Source organism: Phocoena sinus, chromosome 12 (genome assembly GCF_008692025.1).
Source record: "Phocoena sinus isolate mPhoSin1 chromosome 12, mPhoSin1.pri, whole genome shotgun sequence".
Taxonomy (NCBI): Eukaryota; Metazoa; Chordata; class Mammalia; order Artiodactyla; family Phocoenidae; genus Phocoena; species Phocoena sinus.
This window is the reverse complement of record NC_045774.1, coordinates 52,897,184-52,919,133: the sequence shown is the minus strand read 5'-3', so window position 1 is coordinate 52,919,133 and position 21,950 is coordinate 52,897,184. Positions and strand designations below refer to the sequence as shown.

General features: G+C 35.8%; 1 protein-coding gene across 7 annotated transcripts in view; it reads right to left on the bottom strand.

The window, feature by feature from the left end:
• The window catches only part of ATG5 (autophagy related 5), a 118,556-nt gene that overhangs the window by 13,486 nt on the left and 83,120 nt on the right, over nt 1–21,950 (bottom strand). For 6 of the 7 annotated variants that reach the window (XM_032651309.1, XM_032651307.1, XM_032651306.1 and 3 more), the window contains one exon: nt 4,388–4,505. In XM_032651309.1, the coding sequence (XP_032507200.1) occupies nt 4,388–4,505 (118 nt within the window). Of the gene's footprint in view, nt 1–4,387; nt 4,506–21,950 lie in introns of those variants that run through there. The other variant, XM_032651310.1, reaches the window with a different exon arrangement.

Here is a 21,950-nt window from a genome sequence, read left to right as displayed (position 1 = left end):
GAGAATAAAGAATCTTTAAAGGAATAAAAAAGCCTCACAAATGTGTGCGCCATTCTTGTGCAGGACCACAGTAACTTTGTATATGTACTGTGATCTGGGTGTAGGAATGGCAAAAAAGCACTAAGGTGCATTCTGACAAATGTGTCAGCTCAAACCACGTGACTGCTTATCATTTACATGTCAGAATGTCATAGACAGCATTTTCATAAAATCAACAAGAAGAGTAGCCAGAATTATACACAGGAACACTACAGTAACAACAGCAGCTCAGGTCCCTAATATCACGCCACAGAACACTGAAAGAAAAGTGTAGGTCTTGCGTGCAGGCCAGATTAGGTACTAAACACAAATCATAGAATAAATTGAGTTAGGAAAAAGCAAACATTTCAGAATGTTATTTTAAAGTAAACAAAAAAGTGAAAAGATTGAAAAGGTGAAAATGAAAATAAATGGTAGCATAGTAAAGTGGAAAAACCAATGGACCAGGAGATGAGACTTGAGTTCTAAACCTAGTTCTACAATTAAGCAGCTAAGAGACCTTTAGCAAATCATCTAAAAAACGAAGAGACTGGGGCTTCCCTGGTGGCGCCGTGGTTGAGAGTCCGCCTGCCGATGCAGGGGACACGGGTTCGTGCCCCGGTCTGGGAAGATCCCACATGCCGTGGAGCGGCTGGGCCCGTGGGCCATGGCCACTGAGCCTGTGCGTCCGGAGCCTGTGCTCCACAACGGGAGAGGCCACAACAGTGAGAGGCCCGCGTACCACAAAACAACAACAACAAAAAAAAAACCCTAAGAGACTGAACCAAAATAACTCTAAGGTTCAACAGTTATATGATTCTTTAAAGATGTCAAATACAAAATTAACACCCAACCAATTTCTTCCTGCTCTCCCTCCACTAAGGTTTTGTCTCATCATTCTGTGGATTTGTTGATAACTGTGCTGCCAGTTGGGGGGCTAGCGCCTTATAGTAGAACAGTTTTATTAAGGTTTTGAGTCTTATTGTGATGTTCTCACTCAATAGTCAAGGATGTTATAAAGAAGTACATTTTATATGACAGTGTTCTGGAAAGAAGATTGTCAAAAAACATCTAAGAAAAGTACAATCAGGTAGCCATTTCAACATTAAGCTTTAGCTTAAATTTCAATTTACTCTTAATTAATAAAAGCATTTTTCGATGTTCTTTAAAATACTGCAAAGTACTCAAAAAGAAAGAAAAATACAGTGCAGAGAAATGAATAACTGAAGGCCAATGCTTGCAGTGGGGGCAGCCTGTGGGTCCTGTCTCTGACAGCAATAAAAATGATCAATCTCTTAATTATACTTCAAATGGAAAAACTAGTCTATATTCCCGAATCTTCAAGAATGTAGCAAAATAGACATTAAATAGATTTTAAAAACACACAGAAAACCCTTATAGCATGGATCAAATGAATTGGAAAAATAAGATTATTCCTAAAATTACTGGGAATATCCCAGTCCAAATTTCTATAACTTGAGTTCAAAACTAAAAAGTTTACTTAACTATCTCTGTGAGGATTTACAGGAAAATGGCAACACTGGTTGTCTCTGGAGAGGGGAACTGAGTCAGGATTTTATGTATACGAGTTGAGATAGAGACTTTTCACTAAATTCCTTTATAAACTTTTAGATTTTGGAACTATACAAGTGTATTGTCTACTAGAAAAAATATTTGATTATTTAACTGAACACATGTATTAAAAACCTTGATAAATAGGACTTCATCAAAATAAAATATTTTTTACTCTTCCAAAAAAATGAAAAGGTAAGTCTCAGACTAGAAGAAAATAATTACAAACCATGTCTGGTAAAGTACTTGTATAAAGAATATATAAATAACTCTCAAAACTCATGGATTATATGACATATAATCCATGAAAAAAATGAGAAAAGGATTTACATAAGACATTTCATCAAATATATCCATGAGTAACAATAAGCACATGAAAACATTCAACATCATTAGTCATTAGGGAAATTTTAAAAAACCAACATGAGACACCACTACACAACACTAGGATGGCTATAATAAGACAAAAAATATACACACTGATGAAGATGTGAAGAAACTGGAATCCCCATTCATTGCTGGTAGAACTGGAAAATGGTGAAGCCACTTTGGAAAAGTTTAGCAGCTTCTTAAAAAATTAAATATAAACTTACCATACAACCCAGCCATTCCACTCCTAGGAATCTACCCAAGAAAAATGAAAACATATGTCCTGTATGTGGATGTTCAGAGCAGCATCATTCATAAAGGTGAAAAGGTGGAAACAACCCAAATGCCCATCAATTGGTGAATAAACAAAATGTGATACATACACCCAATGGAATACTACTCAGGAATAAAAAGGAACAAACTACTAATTTATACTACAATATGAATGAAACCCAAAAACATTATGCTAAGTGAAAACAATCAGTTGCAATTTTGTATAATTCCCTTTATGTGAAATATCCAAAAGAGGTAAATTACAGAGACAGAAAGCAGACTGGTAATTGTCTATAATTGGCAATAGGAGCAGAAATTAGCTACAAACAAGCACGTGGGAACTCTGAGGTGATGGAAATATTCCAAAACTAGATTGTGGCGATGGCTGCACAACTCTATAAATTTAATAAAAATAAAAATCACTGAATGGCAAAAAAATTATTTAACACAAACTCTTACTGAAAATGGAAACTATATAGCAATAAAGAAGATTAGGATTATAAGATAGTATTTTCCTATTATTAGAGATATGAGTATGTATGACAGTATCAAAAACCTTGACTAGTATAGTACAGTGGTGACAAATGACTCAGTAAATATAGTTTACTATATTTAGTAAACCGTAAGGTTATTATAAGAGGTTATAACTTAGAGGTTATTTAGTAACCTCTTAAACCAATGAAACTTGCTCAATTTTCATAATTTTGAGTAGTGGTCAATGATCTTTTCTATTGATCCCTTCTGGAACTGGTTCTGATGGTATTTCAGATGCCCCTCTTCTCCCCTCCTTTTGAGCCTTTGTGTATTTTCAAAGTGCTAGATATACATAGGAATGCCAGGAAAGGCAAGCATATTTAATTAAGAAAAATAGTTATAGTCACAGGTCAAATAGCATACATTTTGAGTTCCATATTCTTTGTTTAGTCTTTTAGGCTAGAATATCAACATTCCTCTCAATCCTACTATTTCTAATTCTACTTAATAGGCAAACCATTTCCATAGATACTATATGATTCTTGAACTGTGTGATATAGTTACAAGTCATGTAAATAATACTGCCATCACCACAACTTAGGATATATTAATAAGAAACACAGCATTATCTACTGAAGTATTACCTTTGTATTTACTAATGCCTTACCTCTTCCCATAAAGGATTTAAAGTGGCAAGTTTTAAATGTTTTTCTATATGATAAATCCGAGTCTAGGCAATATATTAACAAATACAGCAATATGCCACTGAAATTTCCCCTACAGCTTAGTGTAACCAATAATAAGACAAGTCATTCAGTAACAGGGTGATGGTCAAATTATGGTGCATTGATATAAAGGACCATAGTGCTGGTATTTAAAAACATAGCTTTAAAGAATTTTTAATGACTATCATGTTATGTTAGGTGAAAAAAGCAGCAGGACATATAATTTTATACACACCCCCCCCCCAAATATTCAAGTATATATCTGCATGTGTGTGTCAATAGTGGCCTCTATGAGTTAGGGGTCTATAGCATTTCCCCCCTAGTTTTCTGCATTTTCCTAGTGTTCCTTATGTTGCAATTAAGAAAAGAGAATTGTGATTTTTATATTTTTCCTCTGCTTACAGGAAAACAGTCTTAACCTAAGCTACAAAATGAGGACTACAAAACAGGGCAAGCTCTTGACTGGACTTGTGAAATGTTAAAGCCTCAGAGAACAATGCTGAGTAAAACATTAAAGAGTAGCAAAAAATTCAAATAAAATACGTATCCATTATTCAATATTTTGAATTTTAAAATATCAACCAAAGGCAAGACCTTTTCTTTTTTTTTTTACTATCTCTTATTCCTTTAGAATGAAGAAACACAATGCGAGATTAAAAATAATGTTTACCAGAACTGAATTCACAAATGAAAGATGCAAGCCCCAGAAATATGAGAGTAATTTTAAAAGTGTATTTTAGTTTGTTAAAGAGAGTGAAATTCTTATTCTCTTAGTGTCAATAATTTATAAAATAGTAAGTTAAATATCACATGCTTCTATTTCAAAAGATGAACAAGATAATGAAAATATCTTCCTAAAGTAACTAATAACTGTTATTTATAAATATAGAATGCTTATGTTACTTCAGTAACAAAGAGAAATGAAAGAGATGTTTTAATGTTGCTGATTATATTACCTTCAGGAGCAACTGCAGAAGGACAGACTTCTTTGAGGAGGTCTCCTAGTGTATGCAATTGTCCATCTGTAGCCACAGGACGAAAAAGCTTCTGAATGAAAGGCCGTTCAGTTGTTGTCTATTCGAAAAATGAAAAAAGATTTCAAACAATTAAGTCTCTGTTGCTGCGAATATGAACTAATAGATCAGAAATTTAAAGCTGGCATTAGCTGTCTTCTGATATAGTGTAATCAGAAGCATATAACATCACAAATGTGGTATTATGGCCCAAAATGCTTAACACAAACTCAAGTAAATCTAATCACAGGAAGCAATAAAACAAACTCAGAAGGTGCAGCATTCTAAACACAGCTGGCCTGAACACTTTAAAAAAGTCAAAGGCATTAAAAAAACAGAAACAATACAAAAAGATTAAAAGAGACTGACAAGATATAACAACCAAATACAAAACACAAAAGTCTGACTGAATAGTGGATTGGAGAAAGAAATTTAAAAAGATCAGCTATAAAAGACATTTTTGGAATAAATGGGGAAATACGAAATGAACATTAGATAATATTATTAAATTAATGTCAAATTTCTTAGGTGTGACAATGTTTATAAGGACAATATCCTTATTGTTAAGAAATTCATGATCCAGTATTTAGGAGTAAGGTACCATGATGTCTGAAACCTACAGTCCAATGGTTGGGGGAGGGGAGCGAGAAAGCGTGTGTGTGTAGAAAGAGACAGCAAATGTGAAAAAATGTTAATTACTGGTGAATCCGGGTGAAGGGTATTATATGGTCTTAGTTGTTTTATTATTTTATCTTTTCTATAGGTTCAACAAATTTCAAAATAGTAGATGTATTTCCTCTGACAATTGTTATTAGCACTATGTCATAATTTATTGCTAAGAATTTCAACGTCTTACCCATTCGAAAAATTAGGTTTAATTTTCTCAAACTCCCTCTCTAGAAACACGACAACAATGATGAAGCCTCCCCACGACAGACTGCGGAGGCTCTGGAATCAGCCAATCTATGAATAAATAGCACTGTCGTTTTTGAGTTCTATGATCTTGCACCCAGTTTCTTTGGAAATCTGGGACATTCCATACCTCTTACGTTTATTCTGGGAATAGGAGAACTGCCAAGAACGGAATAAGTAAATGATAAGGGGAATAATACCCACCACAACTCTTAATTGGTATTTCATTTTAAGATGCTAAGTTTTTGTTTTAAGCTTCCTGGAACGAAAAATCGTAAAAACCTACAGGAACAGAGTAATACCTTATATTTTATAAGAAAATGATTTCAAATACCTAGCCATTAAAGACAAGTTTTTGGTTTGTTTGTTCGTTTTTTAATTAATTTATTTATTTAGGCTGCACCGGGTCTTGGTTGCGGCATGTTTAGTTGCAGCACGCGTTATCATTAGTTGTGGCACGCATGTGGGATCTAGTTTCCCAGCTAGGTATAGAACCGGGGCCCTCTGCTTTGGGAGCGCGGAGTTTTACCCCCTGGACCACCAGGGAAGTCCCTGTTTGTTTGTTTGTTTTTAAATCACAGAGGTATATATCTCAACTTCTTCAAGATAACTTTTACCAGATTTGGTAAAAAAAACATCTGATTTTAAGCGCAGACATAAACTACGATGTAAGAAAAGCTAGATGTGGTGCAAGCATGTGAGTACCTCTCCTGGCTTTACACTGTGTGTTCAGTGAATACATAATAAATGTTAAAAACAGTGTTACAATAATACAGTTGAGCATATATGGAAAGTATGAAAAAAACTAAAATTTTAATAAGTATGCACTGAATATAATGCAATTCACTTCACTAACTGAACTCTTCATTTTTTAAAAGTATGATTGAACAGGGAACTCTACTCAATACTCTGTAATGGCCTATATGGGAAAAGAATCTAAAAAAGAGTGGATATATGTATTTGTGTAACAGATTCACTTTGCTGTACACCTGAAACTAACACAACACTGTAAATCAATTATACACCAGTAAAAATCTTTTTTAAAAGTGTGATTGATATCCTTCAATTTTGGAAGCTCATAGTTTTCCCACAGGTGAAACTGAGAATGATATCATGCACAATCAAGGATTAACTATGTGAAGATAATAAAGGTTAGAAGAATTCAGAGAAAAAAGAAATGAATAGGGGACTGCAGTAATAATTTAAAATAGCCACCACCCACTTAGTGCTTTCTATCTTCCAGGCAATGAAGAGGCTTTTAAGACTTTTTAGCAAAGGAAGTGACGTGATGAAAGAGGCTTTTTCTGAAGACTGATGGAAAGCAGCTCTGTGTACAATGACTTGGTGAAGAGGTAACATCAGCATGATCGGTGAGAGGCTGTCTGAGTAATGCAAGCCTATGTGATGACAACTAGGCCCCGGTCAGTAGAAAAGGAGGGGCAGGACTGTACCCCCAGTTTAAAAAAAGTTAAAATGTATCATCCATGCTCTGATCTGAAAATACTAAGGTTTTCAGCAAAGCCAAATAAATCTTTTCAAGATTCATTCGCCCCCTACTTAGTGACAAAACTATGAGGTGGCTTAACTCTAATAATATAATATATATTATAATAATTTGAAAAAATATGCTAAACAGGAAAGGCTGAGTAGTCTCAGCCACATATTAAAAAACAGAAATTCTCCCCTATTCCCATTCCTAGAAAAAATGCCCTGTAATTTCCCTGTACTTCTCTTTTTTCAACTCTCTCCCAAAGTGGAGCAGTTATAATAAAGGTATAACTTCAACAACCTTTATAATGCTATTTGCTTGCGGGGAGGGGGAAAAGCCCACATATTCTAAGTAAATTCTGTAGAATGGTAACCAAGAAAACTCTCATCAAAGTAAACTGCTGTTTTTCAAATAATAAAAACCTTTATTAAGATACCCCAATAAAAAATCGAATAAACACTTTCTGTTTAACATTTATTCGAGTGCCTTTAAAAACCTGCATTCTCGGGCTTCCCTGGTTGCGCAGTGGTTAAGAGCCCGCCTGACAATGCACGGGACACGGGTTTGAGCCCTGGTCCAGGAAGATCCCACATGCCGCGGAGCAACTAAGCCTGTGAGCCACAACTACTGAAGCCCGCGCACCTAGAGCCTGTGATCCGCAACAAGAGAAGCCACTGCAATGAGAAGCCCGCACACCACAAAGGAGTAGCCCCCGCTCGCCACAACGAGAGAAAGCCTGCATGTAGCAGCAAAGACTGAACACAGCCAAAAATAAATTAATTAATTTTAAAAAATCATATTAAAAAAACATATTCTCATTCTTAAAAAGTTAGTATGTTAGAAAAGAGCCATTAAGTGTCTGAGTAAGTTATACCAAAGATTATGAAAAGTACTCAATTTTGAGTTACTTATCCTTAAAAGCCCTCCACAGACAGATCAGGAATTCAACTACTGTACAGAGGTTCTAAAGGGCAATGGGAATGAAGGGTAAATTCATGTAAATTTCTTAACAGATCTCATTAAACCTAAGTTGGAGTTAAGCAGAGAAGACTAAATTATACTAGGAAGTATTTAAAAGCTATTTTCCTTTTGAATATAGCAAGAATTTTAAAAATACAAAAACTCCACGAACATGAATTCTTTAAACTTTGATTTAGTATATACATAAAACCAGATAATGCTAACAATATCCATGGTAATCTGAACCTTAGCCTGATAGATAAGAAAGCCACTGTAATAAAACTACAACGCAACACTTAATCTAGCCATATATTTGTAAATATGCAAACTATTTCAGGGACTTTCAAGAAACAGAATTACTTTCTCATGAGAAATAATATGACTTGGTAAAGTCATATTTGAAACTGCCCTTGCTAGTTTTTAAATTAAATATGTTAGTCATTTCTTTTCTTTTTTTTTGTGTTATGCGGGCCTCTCACTGTTGTGGCCTCTCCCGCCACGGAGCACAGGCTCCGGACACGCAGGCTCAGCGGCCATGGCTCACGGGCCCAGCCGCTCCGCGGCATGTGGGATCCTCCCGGACCGGGGCACAAACCCGTGTGCCCTGCAGCGGCAGGCGGACTCTCAACCACTGCGCCACCAGGGAAGCCCCTGTTAGTCATTTCTTAAACACATCAGATGTATATAAAATTAGGATGCTATTGGCTGGCTGTGCCCCATCCCTTCTTTACTTAGGCACCAATCATCACTGTACCAATAACTTTTTCCTGTATGAAAAAGTTATGCTGTTGATTTACCTTGGAGATATACTGAACAGAAGCAGAGGAACTAAATTTGTAAAAATTTTAAGTTAAATTTGTAAGATTTTACTGAATCAAGTTTGCACACATATGCATGAGTATAAATGGGGGTAATATCTACACTGCAGAGTTTCTGAGATAAAACATATACACAGTACAATCATGGTACACACAACCACCTAAATACACACTAAAACACACACTACCACCGCAACATTACCACCACCACGATCAACAGTTTTAGAGCACTGTAATGAATATTTTAACTTAATACTGTCCCAATTTAGCAGACTCAAATTTTATTTCTTTTTAGTTTTAATCTACTTTCTCTAAGTTCACTTATCTAGATGCTAAAAGGTCCAGAATCATGAAATTCAGCTTATGTTGTAATGTTTTTATATGGCAGGGTAAAAAAAGCAAAGTCACTTTAGGACTTGATTCAGAGTTGGTCTAGAACTTAACACCAAAAAGCAAGATCCATAAAAGGAAATATTGATAAACTGGACCCTTACCAAAATAAACTTTTACTCTAGAAAAGATTCTGTGAAGAAGATGAAAAGGCAAGACTGAAAGAAAATATCTGCAAGACTACATATCCAACTAAGGTCTTGTATCCAGAATATATAAAGAACTCTAAAAATCCAACAGTAAAAAACACAAAGAATTCAATTAGAAAATAAGCAAAAGACACCAACAGACATTTCACCAAACAGGATATACATATGGCAAATAAGCACGTGAAAAGATGTTTGAGGGCTTCCCTGGTGGCGCAGTGGTTAAGAATACGCCTGCCAATGCAGGGGATGTAGGTTTGAGCCCTGGTCCGGGAAGATCCCACACGCCGCAGAGCAACTAAGCCCGTGCGCCACAACTACTAAGTCTGCGCTCTAGAGCCTGTGAGCCACAACTACTGAGCCCGCATGCCACAACTACTGAAGCCTGCATGCCTAGAGCCTGTGCTCCGCCACAAGAGAAGCCACCACAATGAGAAGCCTGCGCCCCACAACAAAGAGTAGCCCCCGCTCGCCGCAACTAGAGAAAGCCTACCCGCAGCAACGAAGACCCAACTCAGCCAAAAATAAATAAATAAAATTAATTAATAATAAAAAGATGTTTGACATGTCATTAGCCACTAAGGAAATGCAAATTAAAACCACAATACAACATCCCTACACACCTACCAGCATGTCTAAAATAAAAAATGGTAATAATACCAAATGCTGGTGAGCATGTGGAGAAACGAGATCTCTCGTACTATTGCTAGTACAAATGTAAAATGGTTCAGCTCTTATGGAAAAGGGTAAGGTAGTTTCTTACAAAACTAAACATACATTTACCATATGACCCAGCAATTGTACTCTTGAGTACTTCCAGAGAAGCGCAAACATATGTTCTCAAAAAAATTGTACACAATTGTTCATAGCAAAAACAATCCCAATGTCTTTCAACAGGTGAATGGTTAAACAGTGGTATATCTATACCACAGAATACTACTCAGTAATAATAATGTAAAAACCTATTAATACATGCAACAAATTGTATGGAACGCAAGGGAATTACACTACGTGAAAAAAATCCAATCTCAAGCTTATGTACTATATGATTATACTTACATAACATTAGTAAAATGATAAAATTTTAAAAATGGGGAACAAATTAGTTGTTGTCAGAGGTCAGGGAAAGGAGAAAGTGAGGTTGGAGGCTGAGCTATAAAAGGGTAGCCTTTGTGTTGGAACAAAACTAATGAAATATGAATAAAGTTTGTGGATTGTATCAACGTCACTTTTCCTGGCTATGATATTTTACTGTAGTTATAGAAGACGTCACCAGTTGGGGTAACTGGGTGAAGAGTATGTATAGAGATGTTTCTGTATCATTTGTTACAACTTCATGTGAAGATTATACATGTTAATTTATGAAAAGCATTTAGAAGAACGCCTAGTGAACAGTAATTGCTCAATAAGTGCTGTTACTGTTCTTATTAAGCATGACTTGACAGTCAAAGGAAATTTATTAAACACTAACATGTATTTTATATTGAGTTGTAATATGAAAAATGGATGATAAGAAGATATACTAATCTTGTCATCACACTGTTACTGCATAGCATTAGGACTGATTTTGTTGTTTTGGTAGTATATATTGTATCAATATAATGAGTTAGAAATGTTAGTTTTTTGAAAATGACAAATTACAGCTGGATACATTTGGTTCACGGACCATGGAGTTAGTGACCTTAAAGAGGAAAGAATCATATCCAATAGGAAAAGGAGATTCTATTCACTGAAACAAAGAGATTAAAAGTTATGAAAGAGAAAAACATAAAAATTCAGAAAGGATACAACCTAAAAGATGCCCAGTAGATGCATGATGATTCACTTGTTTGTGAAACTTACAAACGCCCTTAATTAAAAGGCTGGGGGTAGGTGGGTCTCCTACTGATACATCAGGCAGTATACCTCATGATGACAAGGGACTCCGTTTGTTAGAACTGCTTGGATAGAATCATCCCAGTAGTAGTACCCAGGTTCAGGATCTCTGATCTGACTTGCTGTAAACTGAATCCATAATATTTGGTCCAGTGAGCCTTAGACTGGTATTCTAAGCCCTTGGTTGGGCTGAAGAAATAAATATTATATTGATACTTTATATATGTTGTATTTCTCCAGGTACAGCAACAAGTTTTGATATCATCGGCTACTTTGTATGTTTTGCTTTTAAGTCCTATGAAAGAGTCAGGATAATTGGTTTACTATATTTGTAAATAAAATTTGATTTACAAGACTTGCTTAAGTATATCAAAGGAGTTCTGGGCTTCCCTGGTGGCGCAGTGGTTGAAAGTCCGCCTGCCGATGCAGGGGACGCAGGTTTGTGCCCCGGTCCGGGAAGATCCCACATGCCGCGGAGAGGCTAGGCCCGTGAGCCATGGCCAGTGAGCCTGCGCGTCCAGAGCCTGTGCTCCGCAACGGGAGAGGCCACAACTGTGAGAGGCCCGCGTACCGCAAAAACAAAAAACAAAAAACAAAAAAACCCAACAAGCCAACAAACCAAGCTCACTGATCCAGAGAACACATCAGTGGTTGCCAGAGGCGGGGAGTATGGGGGTGGGAGAATTGGGTGAACTGTTTTTGTTTTTAGTTTACAGAAATTGAATGAGGGGAAAAAAAGGACTAATCCTGCTACAGTCTATAACATAAATTAAAATTGGAAGAGACTGGAGAATTGGGGAGTCTCTTTGGTTAGCTTGAGAAATAATGAGGATAAGAACTTGTGTGGTGGCAAAGAAAATGGAGAGAGTGGATATAAGGGATGTGGATAGATTGTGTGATCTGAAAATAGATTTGTTTCCTTAATTCATTTGTTTATTCTTACTTTAATTCACCTCTTTTCTGTATCAGGCAGTTGTTAAAGGTATTCAGCAGAAAATGAGCAGGGTTACTCCCCTCACAAAGTTCTCTGACCAGCCCTGAGTAGCTCTCCTTTAATCCAGTAACTCAAAAATTAGTCCCACCCCCTAAGAGTGCTCACAGCCTCCATCCAGAAACATTCCCTCCACATCCTTTCAAATTCTGCTTCCTAGCCTGTTCCCAAATCTCCCAGTTTCTGATCACATCTTCTCTTCCTGACTATGATTCCACTTCACCCCATTGGCAGCTCTCATCTCTGGCTTCTTAGATGCACTTCCTACTTCCTATTTTTAGAGAGTTAGGCTGATTTCACGTGTTTTGGGTAAATTCTTGCCTAGTCCAGTGAAGCCCTGTGTTCTTGGCAACTAGGCACAGTCCTCATGGCTGTCTCCCCACCCGCCCCCAAACAGCCCAGACCCAGACAGTCAAGAGTCCAGCCACAACACAACACAACACAACAAAACAAACAAACAAAAAGAATTATCCCAGTAGTAGTACCCATGTCCAGGATCTCTAACAACCAGAGGGCAGGGGTAAATACATTAGAAATCTTCATTCATTAAACATTTGTTGAGCACTTATGAAGGTATCACTTGTGCTAGTAGATACAGAGTAGATACAAAGATGAACAATGCACACATAAACAAATGTGTAAACAAATGTGTAACAGTGTTAAGTGATAACAGAAATATGTACAAAGTGCTATGAGAAAATTTAAAAGCCCAAGCATAAACTTTTTAACTCTGGACTTTTTGGCAGCTAGAGCAAAAACAAAAGTAAAAAACAAACAAACAAACATCAAACAAAAACTGGTTACATAATTTCATTTTATAAGTGTGCAAGATGTACCAGTAGGTTCAAAGTAAAATATGCTAAGTGTGGTAGAATGTAATGTATTAAATAAAATTGTAGGGAGTTTCCAAAGAAGATGAAAACAAAGGAGAGAATATAGGTCTTCCAGTTTCCGACTTGAAATGGAGAAATTTTTTTTTAAAACAGAGAAAGAGACAAGACTATTTCAGGCAGAGTACAGCACCAATCCTTCCCTTCCATATGCCCCTCCCCACTAAAATATTCAGAGGCAGATGGAATATAACAGTACCTGTGAGAAATCAGTGGATAAGGGGAGCAAAGTGGCCTACAAATTTAGCACATAAAGCGTGGAATGTCAAATGCATTGAATTAGCAAGGGCTTGGTTGGAATCCCAACTCACAACACAACTGACTGGGTACGTAAGGCAAATTACATCAGTCTTTGGGAGTCTGTTTCTAAATCTGAAAAATGGGAATAATATATATTTTTGAATGACTGTTGTAACAATTAAATAAGATGAGATACACAAAACACCTAGTGCAACAGGTGTTAGCAATTAACAATGATTAATTCCTTTCATTTCTCCCTTTAAAACCACGGTTAAATGTGGACCAAAGAAAGGTAACACTATCTAGTCTTTACAGAACCAAAAACAGAGAGAATAAAAAATAATTGGTATCCAACCATGAGTTGTTCCCTTTGAAGTCTTGTTCATTAGAATATGTGGCACAAAGAAAAAGAAAATAGGAGTTTATAGAGGATATGCTGACAGACTTTACCAACAATGACGCATGATATGTGCTTCAAACTTCACATGCATATCTGGCCTTAGACATATTCATGCATGTCAAATTTTGCATCACATGCTTTTCAAAAGAAGCCTGTTAAAATTAGCTTAAGAATATACACAATTACAATACCTCATTAAGTAAAAAGAACAGGCCATTTTCAAATGAATGCTTTTAGACCTTTACAGTAAACAGCCCTTTTGGTGGTGGGAAGTAGGGGGACAGGGAGGACAGCGGGAGGGAGGAGTCTGTGCCACTTAATCAGACTACTTTTATCCTTTATGTAGGGAAATAGGAGGCTTGAAAATAAGCACTTTCTGTAGTTATGCTACCAGAGTCTGAAGTCCACTTTTAATATTCCCGACAACTCTGAAAAATAATAATTAACATTTGAAAAGCTGTCATTATTATAGTCAGGGACACTTAATCCTCAAAGCAGCAGTGTCTTAATTGAGACTATGTTTAAATGAAAGTACCCATCAGAATTGTATCCACACATCTGGTTTGAAGCTTATGTTTTGTCTTATTTAAATTGTTATATTTATTATATTTCTGCCTAGACAATACACAATATATTTTGCCGCATAAATGATTAAGGCAAATTTTCTTCAAATACAGGCAACAGTTTGTGTCTTCCTCATATCCTTTCACTGAATAAAATGTGTTACAGGGAAGTACCATATCCCTCTTACTCAAGATTGAGATCAATTTGATGCTGTTTATGAGCTAATTTATAAAACAAGTTATATGGCTTTAAAATGTTTTATTTGAAATTATTAGTAGAGTGGCCAACTGAAAAGCTTCCTATAAAAGTGCTAGGATTGATGTGTTTAGTAATAATTATCTTAATTCTTCTAAGGTTTCTCTGGAAAGATTTCAAAACCGTACCTGGGGAATCATAGTTTAAATTTCATTATCTATAAGAGCTTTAAAATATCTTTTCTAATTTTACCTAAAAGCCATACTATAAGGTAGGCTACTATAAGAGTAATGTAATTAATAAACTGTTTTTGACTAAAGAACGAAAGGATACTTTTATATACATATTATTTCTATCTTTATGGTATAATTACATAAAATAACTATGCAGCACTTTTAATTTGTACAAATATAGAAATCCAGGTAGCAAGAAGAAACATCTGAGTAAAAGAGGTTGTGTTGACCTCAGAATTAAAATTCTGTTCTCTTGATGTCCAGTCAAGTGTCTTATCCACTAGAAAAGTGTTTCTAAACTTGGGCCAGGAGCTATGAAGCTCTAAGATCCTCAGTCCTCTGAGCAAGGTCTGTAGGTTTTACAGTGAATGCTAAATAAAGTTTATAATATGGGGATGTTGATATTTTTGTTTCTGATACAAATAACTTAAAAAAATTATCCTACTGAAGTATCATCAAAAGCAGATTTCATAAATTCTTGTGAATTTTTTACAAGTAGCAAATAAAAACTAGTGATAAATATTTTACAGATCTCACTGTTGAAAGTAATCTGCTGATTAAGAAATTAAAAAAACATAGCCCTTGACTACTCTAAAAAACATGAAGAAAAACAATGTAGTAAAACCATAAAACTCTTGAAAGAAAACACAGAAGGAAATCTTTATGGCCTCGGATTTGGCAAGACAACCTGAAAGCACAAGCAACCAAAGAAAAAAATAAGCTGAATTTAATCAAAATTAAAAATCTCTGTATTTCAAAGGACACTATTAAGAAAATGAAAATAAAATCTACGGTATGGGAGAAAATATATGCAAATCATATATCTGATAAGGAATTAGTGTCTAGAAGATATAAAGAGCTCTTATAATTCAGTAATAAAAAGACAACCCAACTAAAAAAGAACAAAGGTGTTGAAGATATTTCTCCTAAGATAACATACAAATGACCACTAAACGTATGAAAAGATGTTTAACATCATTAGTAATTAGGGAAGTGAAAACTGACACCAAAACGATATACCCCTTCATACCCACTAAGATGGCTATAATTAAAATGATAGAAAATAACAAGTGCTGGCAAGGATGTAGACAAATTGGAACCCTCGTACTCGGCTAGCGAAACGTAAAATGGTGCACATGCTTTGGAAAACAGTCTGGCAGTTCCTCAAAAGATTAAACATAGAATTATCGCATAACCCAGCAATTCCACTCTTAAGTATCTACCCAAGAGAACTGAAAGTATATGTCCACACAAAAACAAGTACATTATTGTCTACAGCAACGTTTATCCATAACAGCCAAAATGTAGAAACAATCCAAATAACCATCAATTGGTGAACAGATAAACAAGATGTGATATCTCCAAACAGTGGAATATTACTTGGCCATAAAAAGGAATGTACTGAAACATGCTACAACATTGATGAACCATGGAAATACAATGAAAGTGAAAGAAGCCAGGCACAAAAGGCCATATACTTTAAGATTACATTTACACAAAATGTTCAGAATAGGCAAATCCATAGAGAGACAGAGAGAGAAAGTAGATTAGTGGTTGCCATGAACTGGAGGTGAGGGAGAATTTGTCATGGGCTGAAAGGAAGGAAGGAAGGAAGAATGAGTGACTGCTAATCAGGTGTGGGGTCTTTTGGGGGTGATAAAAGTGTTCTGAAATTACATAACAGTGATGGTTGCACCAATTTTGTGAATATTCTTTAAAAAAATCAATGGATAGTACACTTTAAAAGGGTGAACTTTAGGACTTCACTGGCAGCCCAGTGGTTAAGACTGCACTTCCGCTGCAGGGGGCCTGGGTTTGATCACTGGTCGGGGAACTAAGGTTCCGCATGCCATGCGGCACAGCCAAAAGAAAAAAAAGGGTGAACTTTATGATATCAAAGTTATACTTTAATAAAGCTATTATTAAAAAGAAACATAATGTAAAAAGTCCTCAAATGGGTGGGCAGTGGGGGGGGTCCTTCTGGGGTGATAATTCAGATTCATCATAGTTTGATTTACAACTATTCATCAAACCACGTTTGTTTCATGAGTTCTTAAAAAACAATAATTATACCACCTCCACAAATTAAAAAATTTTAAAGTCAAGAGTTTCCAAACAATAAGCATCAGGGAAATATCCCTGTCCTCGTGAATTCAGAAAAACTATAAAATTTTCTTTAAAAAGTTGTATAGCATCGTGCCAATTTTAAAGTTGCCTTGGGAATTTAAATAACTCTGCCTTAATTTGTTTAACTCATTTAAAATCGTGTTCTGATGCTTAAAATGAAGCCCGAAAGTTTTGAAATTATAAAACCTAGTTTAAAGCATGCGTGTGCGGCGGGGGTGGGGTGGGGGGGATTTACTAAAATGAGTTCAGAATTTAATAATAAAGGGTTATATAAAACATAATTAATCTGTCTTACCAAATAGGGTGTCTGGATCATAAAAAATGTCCTTATTGATCAACTGCTGCCCAGCTTGTAGATTCATTACGTCTATTATTTCTGAGACTTCCCAGAACCCACTCCACCAGTCAGGGCAGGAGGGGAACTCCTCATCTACCTACTTCCTTCCTGCTAGCTTGGAACCTCTGATTCCAACCCACGCTTCTGAGACCCGAATGGAGAGAAGGGACTCTGCAATAAGAGGGGCTCTTCCTCTCACAGATTCTCGACTTAGAATCTAGAATGGTAAAGGAATGATATTCTAAGTGCAGGTTAGGCTTTACAGTACCAATATCATAGTTCAATTTCATTACTAATTATGTAGCCTATCCTAGGAATTTTTTTTAACTTATAATACAAGTCCTATCTCCTTTATAGATCCAAATTTTTGGAACACAATATATGAAGAAAGGACTGTCTATAGAATCCAAAGTGGGCTAATATCCCATCAGAATTTTAGTTCAAGATAATTTTCCAATACCACCAATTCAGCAAGTCAAAATTGCAGGTTTCTTTCCACAATGGGAGTTTTAAAATAGCATAAACATTTTGCTATTTAGTACACTGAAGTGGTGATTTTTTTAAATAAGGGTCTAAGAGGACCATAGAGAGCGAAGATTAATTCTTGTGTAACTTAAGTGACAGTTTATCCAGCTGAGAAATGGCAGACTGTGGTGAGGCAGAAGAGAATAAACTGTGGCTAAAAGCTATCATCATGACACTTATGAAGAGTTATCAGCTGAACTACAAAATGGGTGAAAGAGTGTGTATTTCAACTTAAAATATAGTCCTTTATTTAAGGAATTTTATTTGTTGTTCCAAAAGCAGATCATTATTCCCCAGAATTAATTACAATTAAAGAAAGCCTTCTTTACACAGAACATAAATTACTATATTATTTAATGTGGACATTGTTAAAACATTCCGAAGTAATAAATCTATTCAATTATATGTGATATGACTCAGGAAGGCATGGAAGTAAAAAAGTTTTTAAAACAATAAAGTGTTAGAGGGAAGAGCAAATTTGTTATTTCTACTCCATTAAGGATTCCTTAAGCAACGTAAAAACCAGAGTTCTAGTTATACTTTGATGTGTAGATCCTTTTGAAAGCTACTCTACCCTGTTTTATATGAAGCATCTGTAGCTAAAACGAACACCTAGTGAAGAGTACGAATGCTGCATTACACAAGCAGACGTCAGAACTGTCCCAAGGCTAAGTTACTTTAAACATGTATGCAGTCAGAAATTAGCTGTGGCTTACTTCTTAGAAGTAACAGATAATTACCCTCATCATGATGAAAAGGATTTTAAATGTAAGCTAACAGAGGTATTTTTCCTTTAGTAAAGCTCTGCTTTTAAAAGTAAACTTCAAAACTTTAATTAAAATAGGAAATGCTGGGCTTCCCTGGTGGCGCAGTGGTTGGGAGTCTGCCTGCCAATGCAGGGGACACGGGTTCGTAACCCAGTCCAGGAAGATCCCACATGCCGCAGAGCAGCTGGGCGCGTGAGCCATGGCCGCTGAGCCTGCGCTCTGAAGCGGGAGAGGCCACAACAGTGAGAGGCCCGCCTACCGCAAAAAAAAAAAAAGGAAATGCTTATTACATAGTAAAAACTTCTCAGATTAGTGAGGAAGAGAAAAGGAGGGGTTCTGTAAAAGGAAAAGGTGGGACAGAAAGATCAAGAAAAAGAGAAATGGAGGAGGAAAAGAAAAGGAAGGAAGGAAAGACTAAAAGGACAGAAGTGCCTACTGAAATACATTATTTCTTTCAAATTTTAAACTAACAGGAGAAATTCTTTCTTCTCATATACATGAAATAACCAACGTTTCTCTTATCTATGCTTTGAAATACCTAGACAAACAGAAATCCAAGGCAGTATGTATTCTTAACATTTTGAGTCTTTAGTTTTGAAGACATGTTATTTCTTAGTTTGTTAATTTTCTACACTTGAAATGTATATCCATTTACATGAATGTTTTGAAGACAGATTTAATATGGTGTAAATATGGTTCATGAAGTTTAGTAATAAGTAACATATTAGTTTGACTTCTCAAAGTTTTGTGCACATTAACTCAGCCACACATCTAATACGCAAATGACTCATCAGTGAATTCAATAATCATTTGAAATCCTCAGCTTACTAATTCATACAATTTCAAAATTGTATGAATTTTACAATTCATACGATTTTAATTAATTTAAGTCGTGCACATAACTGTGTCACAACGTAACAGATAGGTGACTTTCATGAAAAGATCACGCCCAAGGTAGACATACGGTCTCTTCATATATGGCTGCCAAATGTAGATCCAATCCTGTTGAACTTAATTGTGATCAAGACTCATCATTCCATTGTTAGAGAGCCCTCCCTATCCACTACCCACTCTAAGCAACACACTCAAACAGTGGCTCTTTGAACCAGCATTGACATTCCTTTACATTTACAGGGTTGTTTGAAACAGACCTTTGAAAGACACATCCTGTTTGAGACAAGATATATTCTATAAAATGCTCCCAAGGCATCAAAAGATAACGCGAGTGACTGTTTAGTATAGTTTAGATTATATTTCTTAACTGAGAATTAACATTTTAATGTATCACAAACGATCTGCAAAAGGAGCAACTTGCCTAGCCAACAATTTAGAAATTTCAAATATGTATATATCAAGATCTGCATCTATATGTAATAGCAATACAATTGATGCATGCATCAATATATCTACACATATATCTCTGTATTTACATGATCTCCTTAATACTTGTCTTATTATTATAAACAACCTGCATGGATTATGAAGCAAAAATATATAAATCCCCGCAAAACCTTGAAAATTAAAAACAAAATTAAAAAAAAAAAATGGGTATGACTCAACAACTAAGACACAAACTTCATCAAAGAGTAATATACCAGGATATAAAATGCCAAACAAAATTTTCTAGGTTCAGGCCAGAAATAAAGAATAAGATATTAGCCTGTGTATTTTTAGATTGCTTTTTCCTTCTAATATTCCTAAATAATCACACATACATTACCTACTTGAAATTATTAGTAAGTAGTTATTTTAAAAGTATGAGTAATTAGACCAAAAGCAATTCTCATATTTACCCAAAAGAAGGAACCACTACTAAGAATCAAAGCCTAGTAATTCTGTTCTTAACGGACAGGTGTTGTGTGTTCTGGCCTGTTATATGAAAATCATTTATGAGAAGAACAGGAAAAAAAAAATCAGAAGGTAGTTTTCACTATTGGAATAGATAAGTGATTAAGCAAATTTTCTTACACCATGAAATTGTCAATAGATTAAATGATCACCCTATAGGGCATCATTTCTGGATGTTGGCATTCTCTGAGATGGAAAGGGACTGAAAGAAAAATGTGATAATGACACACACAGATGATATGGGTAGTAGAAAACTTTCTGAAGGAAAAAAACGTTCTTTAGACAGGGACTGAGCTTAACATCTGCCAAGACCTCATTAGGCCAGCAGTAAATCAGGAAACTAAAACCCATGTCAGTTAGAAAAAGATGGGAAGGCTGTAAATCAACCCATTAAAGCAGCAGCTGACCATCCTAAGGTGTAGGTTATCCATGGCATATGGTTGACAATTCCTCCAAGAAACTCAAATATTAACTGTAATATGAGGTGCCTTAATAAATAAATAATAATAATAAACCAAGGAGTAAACTTGAATTGAAAATATTTTCTTAAAAGAGTTATACACCAAGATCTTATTTTGTGATATAAATACTATTGAATACTTAGGTATGAAACAACTCTATTTTCATTTTAGCCAAATTATAATTTTCTATGTCATCTCACAGTTAACCTAAGCTTTTTTCAAGTTTCAAACTGACTGGAGTTCAACTTATTTTTACCATATCTACTCATATTCTCAGAGTGTTTAAGGAGAGTTGAAATTATCAAAAGGAGAGAATGAGAAAGAAAATACACAAGAATAACTGACAGTAATGTTAATTTTTACATATATTAGAATACCATAATAAAATATAAGCATGTTATCAAACTAATAATTTTTTATGGAGGGATCTAAAATATAATTTTTAGTGAAATAATTAAGACCATCTTATCAAAATTTGCCTATCTTTTTCTTTTTTTGCAGTATGTGGGCTTCTCACTGCTGTGGCCTCTCCCGTTGCGGAGCACAGGCTCCGGACGCGCAGGCTCAGCGGCCATGGCTCACGGGCCCAGCCGCTCCGCGGCATGTGGGATCCTCCCGGACCGGGGCACGAACCCGTGTTCCCCGCATCGGAAGGCAGACTCTCAACCACTGTGCCACCAGGGAAGCCCTGTCTATCTTTTTAAAATGAGGTATTTAATCTTTCAGTTCTTAAAATTACCCCATAGTACTACATGCTTAAGCAGGGGAGTGAAGTTCATTCTATTCCTAAATTTGAGAGTTTATGCTTTAATGTGATCACTAAAAATCGCTTAATTGGTAACTGGAAAAAGAACATTCTGTAAATAAAAGAGAAAGAAAACCGCACAGCTTTAGCTATCTGTTTCAATCTCTTCACACTAAAGGGAGGATGTCATGTTTTTACTTTCTGTCCATGCATTTTCTCTATTAGAAGAAGAAGAAGAAGTAAAAAAGGACTGAAGGCAGGAAGCAACAGAAAGGGTGGAGTAATAAGTAGCCTGATGTGTGTAAAAACTGGAAAACAGTCTCAAATGGAAAGTTGTGATAGAAAGGAGTAAGAAAATAAAAGCAATGAACTCAACAATGTATCAAAGAAATAGTGATTAAGAGTGAGAGCTCTGGAGCCAGACTGCCTGGGTTCAAACCCCAGCTCTTCCACTTCCTGAGTGACCCTAGGCAATTTTCAATAACCAACCAATTACTTCATCCATACAATAGGGACAGTACCAGCATATGTCCCAGAGGACTCTAGTGAGAAGTAAATGAACTAATACATGTAAAGTAGTATTTCAAATAGTA